This window comes from Sardina pilchardus, chromosome 22, assembly GCF_963854185.1.
Source record: "Sardina pilchardus chromosome 22, fSarPil1.1, whole genome shotgun sequence".
NCBI classification, from domain to species: Eukaryota; Metazoa; Chordata; class Actinopteri; order Clupeiformes; family Clupeidae; genus Sardina; species Sardina pilchardus.
Window position 1 is genome coordinate 2,975,014 of NC_085015.1, and position 7,500 is coordinate 2,982,513.

The window sequence follows — 7,500 nt, forward strand, 5'->3', positions numbered from 1 at the left end:
TGTGTGTGTGTGTGTGTGTGTGTGTGAGTGAGTGATGGCCTTTGATATGACTGAGAGGTTGGGGGAGTTAAATCGCAGCTGCATCACACCCTCGCTATCATCTTTTGTCGCGTGTTGATGACATCTCCAGCTGCATCACACCCTCGCTATCATCTTTTGTCTCGTGTTGATGACATCTCCAGCTGCATCACACCCTCGCTATCATCTTTTGTCACGTGTTGATGACATCTCCAGCTGCATCACACCCTCGCTATCATCTTTTGTCGCGTGTTGATGACATCTCCAGCTGCATCACACCCTCGCTATCATCTTTTGTCGCGTGTTGATGACATCTCCAGCTGCATCACACCCTCGCTATCATCTTTTGTCTCGTGTTGATGACATCTCCAGCTGCATCACACCCTCGCTATCATCTTTTGTCGCGTGTTGATGACACCTCAAGCTGCATCACAGCCTCGCTATCATTATAGAGTATAGAACACATAAATTAGTGGTGGCCCGTTATCGGCGTTAACGTTCCGCGTTAATGTGCGACTCTTATCGGGCGATAAAGAAAATATCGGCGTTAATCTATTCTCTATAAATTGGGTTGGGAGCTGGGTCTATACCACGCAAGCGTTAATCTATTCTCTATAGGTTGGGTTGGGAGCTGGGTCTATACCACGCAAGCGTTAATCTATTCTCTATAGGTTGGGTTGGGAGCTGGGTCTATACCACGCAAGCGTTAATCTATTCTCTAGAAGTTGGGTTGGGAGCTGGGTCTATACCACGCAAGCGTTAATCTGTTCTCTATAAATAATCTGTTCTCTATAAATTGGGTTGGGAGCTGGGTCTATACCACGCAAGCGTTAATCTGTTCTCTATAAATTGGGTTGGGAGCTGGGTCTATACCACGCAAGCGTTAATCTGTTCTCTATAAATAATCTGTTCTCTATAAGTTGGGTTGGGAGCTGGGTCTATACCACGCAAGCGTTAATCTGTTCTCTATAAGTTGGGTTGGGAGCTGGGTCTATACCACGCAAGCTATGATCACTTTCACCTTGATGAATTAGCGCAAACGCCCAAACTGTTTAAGAGTGCGCCTGAAAAGATTCTACAGTAGGTCGCACTGGTGCACCTGACGCTGCTGGGCCGCTTTCTCTCACTCGTTTTCACTGTAGACTATGCGTGCAACTTTACCAAACAGTATAGAAGCTTTTCTCTCCCTCTCCCTCTCCCTCTCCCTCTCCCTCTCTCTCTCGTGCGCCCTCAATGGACACCCGCCCCTCGACATGCACATTTAATCCAAATGAAACATTCACAATCGTGACAGCAATGATGCATACAAGATGACTAGCTAAATTATTATTAAATCCAGTTAGCATCATTGCTGCAGAAATTGCATTCAACTTGAGTTGACTGATTAGTCTTAATACCAATGTTTTCCAACTCCAAAACTGGAAAGGGCCTGTCCCAAGGAGAAAAAGTATTGGCCTACTAGTCAGGGGGCCTATGTGGTTTCCGTGGGACTGAAATTAAGCAATAAGCCCCGAGAGGCCGTGGGTTATACTGTATAATCGAACAGCTAAGGGCCGCTGTTAGGCACATGAAAACTTTTTGACATTATGCTCTGAATGTGAAAACTTTTGGCAACACTGTTAGCTGCATGATTATCTCACTGTTCTTGCAGAGGCTCATGGGAGCACAGTGTCATGGTGACACCAAGGCGTCTCATGCATTCATCTGTAACACCTTGTTTGTAACAACTACAACCTTTTGTTAAAGTTTCAAAACGTTTTTAACACGGTGCAAACCCCTCTCCATTCCTGAAGTATGAACAGTGGATAGTGAACATGTTTTAATCAAACTCAAACATAGAGCAAATAATTAGTCCATTAGGGTTATGTGATCGAGATAGAGATAGTGACAGATAGAGATCTCTTTCAACTGAACTGAAAACCTCCTCACAAACACATCACCCCTCCCACACATACGTGTACACACACACACACACACACACACACACACTGCAAACACACGCGCAAACTGCACACATAACATATTTTAACATATGGGATATGTTCTGGAATTCACACCCTCTGACATTTGCCTCTCTTCCCGTTAACATCAGCAGAACATGAGATAAGATCTACACCTTGGTGTGTGTGTGTGTGTGTGTGTAAGTGTTTGTGGTGTGTGTGTGTGTGTGCCACTTCTAACAATACTCTCTCTCTCTCTTGCACAGAACTCTGATGTGTCATCAAAAACTCTTGGAATCGTTTAACACTCACCAGAAACACATGCACAAACACACACACACACACACACTCACAAGCACACTCCCCCCCCCCCCCCCCCACACACACACACATGCACAAACAGAAAACAAACACACACTCCCACACACACACACACATACACACACACACACACACACAAACAGAAAACACAGAGAGAGAGAGAGAGGGAGAGAGAGAAACACACACACACTCACACATACAAGTAAGTAGCAACAGTAACAGCAATTAGCAAAGGGAGGCATTTTTGCTGTAACCTGACACTCCCTGACTGTCACCATGGCAACCAGGGCAGTCTGCTCTCGGGAAACATCTGGAACAGTGTACGGACAGCTGTTGCTCTCAGTCTGTCCGACCCCCACTTCTCACATCGCCCCCCCTCTCTCTCTCTCTCTCTCTCTCTCTCACTCTCTCTCTATCTCTCTCTCTCACTCTCTCATTTTGTTTCATTTCTCTGTCTTGTTTTCTCTCTCCATTCATCCTCATTTGAGAACCACACTGTTGGGTTCTAAAGGGAACCCATTTGAGAACAAGGTTCTCTCCCTGTGGATCTGGGAGTCTGCACACTGTTGAGTTCTAAAGGGAACCCATTTGAGAACCATGTTCTGTTCTAGTGGATCTGGGTGTCTGTCTGCACACTGTTGGGTTCTAAAGGAACCCATTTGAGAACCATGTTCTGTTCTAGTGGATCTGGGTGTCTGCACACTGTTGGGCTCTAAAGGAACCCATTTGAGAACCATGTTTTGCTCTAGTGGATCTGGGAGTCTGCACACTGTTGGGTTCTAAAGGAACCCACTTGAGAACCATGTTTTGCTCTAGTGGATCTGGGAGTCTGCACACTGTTGGGTTCTAAAGGAACCCATTTGAGAACCATGTTCTGTTCTAGTGGATCTGGGTGTCTGCACACTGTTGTGTTCTAAAGGAACCCATTTGAGAACCGTGTTCTGACCCTGTTCCCTGCTGTTCCCTGTGGTGGCCTCTAGGTGTCGCCATGCCACCATCTCCAAGTTCTTCGGCGACGCGGCGCCAGCCTGCGCGGGGTCATGTGACTTCTGCCGCGACCCCAAGTTGGTGCGCGCTCAGATCGCCCGCGCCGCCGTGCAGAGGGGCGGACACACTGGACCCGCCCGCTCGGAACCACAAGGCCCGTTTGGGTACGACAAGGACCTCTACGCAGGAGGGAGGAAGGGCTACGGCTTCGAGAGGTGTGTGTGTGTGTGTGTGGGGGGGGGGGGGGGGGGTGGAAGTGTGTGTGTGTGTGTGTATGGGGTTGGAAGGGTGAATGTGTATGGGGTTGGAAGGTGTGTGTGTGTGTGTGTGTGTGTGTGTGTGTGTGTGCGTGTGCGTGTGTGTATGTGTGTCTGTATGTAAGGGGATGGAAGTGTGTGTGTGTGTGTGTGTGTATGGGGTTGGAAGGGTGTGTGTGTATGGGGTTGGAAGGGTGTGTGTGTGTGTGTGTGTGTGTGTGTGTGTGTGTGTGTGCGTGTGCGTGTGTGTATGTGTGTCTGTATGTAAGGGGATGGAAGTGTGTGTGTGTGTGTGTGTGTGTGTGTGTGTGTGTGTATGGGGTTGGAAGGGTGTGTGTGTATGGGGTTGGAAGGGTGTGTGTGTGTGTGTGTGTGTGTGTGTGTACAGAATATGGGGTTGGATGACTTGGGCTAATGGGCTAAAAGAGTGTTGTTTTCATCATTCAATCTTAACGTTTCAGTTTTAAACCACATCCCCTCAACACAACATACAATATTAACGAAACTAAAAGTGTTTTTCTGTCTTGATGTTTCAGTGTGCAACCACACCACACAACATACAGTGCAACTGGAAAGCTTTCTGACCCTATTCAAGTTTTCCACATTTTGTTCAGACTCATCTGAAAACTCAATCTACACACAAGCAGGTGTTTGGAGTGTTTTGTGAATGTATACAAAATGAAAGACCAAAATATTGCATTTACAGAAGTATTCAGACCCTTTGTTACGACGCTTGCAATTGAGCTCTGGTGCACCCTACTTCCATCTGGGCCTAAATGAACTCACTGGACATTATTAGTACATGCACACATCTCTTTATATAAGGTCTCACAGTTAGATAGATAGATAGATAGATACTTTATTGATCCCCAAGGGGAAATTCAAGTTGATGGTGTACGTCAGAATGAAAACCAAGCCACAAGGTCGAGAGCATTGTCCACAGACCTACGAGACAGGGTTGTGTGAAGACATAGATCTGATCTGGGGAAGGATAAAAAAAACACTCTGCAGCATTGAATGTGCCCAAGAGCACAGTAGTCTCCATCATCCTCAAATGGAAACGTTTGGAAGAGCCAACAGTCTTCCTAGATCTGGCCGCTCAGCCAAACTGAGTCGTCTGGGACGAATGGCGTTGGTCAGACAGGTAACCAAGGACCCAATGGTCACTATGGATGAGATCCAGAGTTCCTTTGAGAGGATGCAAGAAGCGTAAAGAAGGACAAACGTGTTGGAGTATTGTGTGTAGATCGATGAGAAAAAAATGAACTGAATTCATTTGAAGATGAGTCTGAAACGTAACAACATGTGGAAAACTTAAAAGGGTCTGAAAACTTTCCGGCTGCACTGTGTGAACGAAACTAAAAGTGCTTTTCTGTCATTTTCATCGTTCAGTCCTGATGTTTCAGTTGTTGAACCACATCCCTTCAACACAACATAGTAATGAAACTAAAAGTGTTTCTCTGTCTTGATGTTTCAGTTTAAAGCCACATCTGTTCAACACTACACATTAACCAAATTGGAGCACACACAGGGCGTGTTACTGTATAATATGTTAGAATTGTGACACTTTGAATGCCGAGCTATTTGGAAGCTTTAGCCCAGATTGCCGGCAATTTAGATCATTGTTAACGTTAGATTCATTGTTAGATTGTTCTGTGTTATGGCTACGGACACATACAGTAGTAGGCTCGTTTGAAAGGTGAGACTTAAAGCTCTCAGTGGGTTCAAACCGTTTATTTCTACATGCCTCTGTTCCTGAGAAATCCCAAGCTAAACACAGTGGCTAGTTTTTATCAAAATCCATGTTGTTCTTTCTTTAAAAAATTTTGTCTATGAAATTTCCGAGAAATTACCTAGCGATACCTGGCGAGACTGCCATCTAGTGATGAACCCATGGAAATGGCCTGATTTTGACCTGACGTACAGTACATGCGTCCCTGATTTGACCCAAGGCTGCAGCCATCAAAAGCCGAGTTACAGTAAAATGTCCAGATTGTGCGTTTTTTTTTTTTTTTTTTCTATGAGTTTTCATAGTTCATAGAGTTCCCAAAATCGCACATAAGGTGTGATGGGTGTCCGTTTTTAATAATTTTAAAAAAAGCTAAGAAGGCAATATTGAATATGAAACTGGAGCACACAGGGCATGTTAGAATGAATTATAATTGTGATGTTAACACTTTGAATGGAACGCTGTTTTCATAAGCGTTAAAGAATATTGTGTGTTAAAGAAAGATTAAGTGTGTTAAAGATTGTTACTGCACATAGTGGGTATTTGAAGTATACGCCTAACTTGCAAAGTTCCGAAGTATAGCTGACCTGGTTGAACACTGTGTGTGCGTGTGCGTGTGCGTGTGCGCGTGTGTGCACGTGTGTGTGTGTGTGTGTGTCAGGTTCGATGAGGAGGGGTGGAGTGGTGGTGAAGGTGATGACTCTGACAGACGGAAGAAAGAGTTCCAAGATGTCTTCAAGAAACAGATGGGCCTACGCAAGGTTAAAACACACACACACACACACACACACACACAGACTCCATGCTCATCTTCATTCAGTTATGCAAAAGATCTCCTCCCTCTGTTCCAACTCTGCGTCTCTCACTCTCTATACCCCCCTCTCAAACACACACACACACACACACACAAACACACATATACTCACACACACACACACACACACACACACACACACACACAAACACACACAATAAAGCCAGCAGCAGTGTTATCTCTTAGTCAGCACTTGCTCAGCCCTTTTCCTGAAATTATGAAATCTCCTCCCCTCTTTCTTTCTCCTCCTTTCCTCTCCTTCTTTCTTCTCTTCTCCTCCTCTCTCTCTTCCCTTCCTTTCCTCTCCACCTCTTCCCTCCTCCTCTCTTCTCTTCTCTTTTCCTCCTCTACTCCTCCCCTCTCCTCTCCCACTTTTTTACACACACACACACACACACACACACACACACACACACACACACACACAGGTCTCTCAAACTCCCCACTAATAGAAACTCAAATCCTGTGTGTGAAAAGACACCCCCCCCCACACGACACGTTTGACACGTCCCCTACGCGCACACACACACACACACATACACACACACACACACACACACACACACACACACACTCAGGTTGACCTCAGGTTGCAACCATCCTGTGTGATGCAAGGGCCTCTTCTGTGAGAAGTGTGTCACCATTTTGTGAAACAGAGTGTGTCAGTAATACTGTTGAGAAATGTGTGTGTGTGTGTGTGTGTGAAGTCGTATGACTCCTCATGCTGTAAATTGGGTGACTTGTATAGGGAAGCTGAAGTTGTAACATCCCTTTGCCTCTCGACTCACTCTCTCACTCTTTCAACTCACTCTCTCACTCTTTCAACTCACTCTCTCACTCTTTCTCTCTCTCTCTCTCTCTCTCTTTCTTCTGTAACCCAAAGTAGTGCAGTAGACACACAATAGACAAGAAATATTATGAGCGTGCGTGCGTGCGTGCGTGCGTGCGTGTGACCAGTGTTTAACATGTGATACGTATGAATATCTTTCTCTCACCTGTAGGGCTTTGGTTCCGAGGCCCCAAGAGGACACTTTGTCCCCCCAGGTCAGTGTGTGTGTGTGTGTGTGTGTGTGTGTGTGTGTGTGTGTGTGTGTGTGTGTGTTTTGCCTGAGGAGTACAAATCAAATCAGCTCATGAACTTCATATTTCCTTTTTTTCTCAGTTAGTTTGAGTCAAGAGGATTTGATTATGTGCAGCAGATACACAGATAGCTCTTTATGCCTCTACATCTCCACCTCTCTCTCTCTGTTCATCTGTTCATCTCCACCTCTCTCTTTCTCTCTCTGTTCATCTCCACCTCTCTCTCTCTCTCTCTCTCTCTCTCTCTCTCTCTCTCTCTCTCTCTCTTTGTGTTCATCTGTTCATCTCCATCTCTCTCTCTCTCTCTCTCTGTGTTCATCCATTCGTCTCCATCTCTCTCACTCTCTTTATTTC

The 7,500-nt window shown here is 45.5% G+C and overlaps 1 protein-coding gene across 1 annotated transcript in view; it reads left to right on the plus strand.

The window, feature by feature from the left end:
* The window catches only part of recql5 (RecQ helicase-like 5), a 34,713-nt gene that overhangs the window by 17,432 nt on the left and 9,781 nt on the right, over positions 1–7,500 (plus strand). Inside the window, exons 9-11 of the mRNA XM_062525573.1 lie at positions 3,260–3,481; positions 5,914–6,013; positions 7,068–7,110. Of these exons, the coding sequence (XP_062381557.1) occupies positions 3,260–3,481; positions 5,914–6,013; positions 7,068–7,110 (365 nt within the window). The remainder of the gene's footprint in view (positions 1–3,259; positions 3,482–5,913; positions 6,014–7,067; positions 7,111–7,500) is intronic.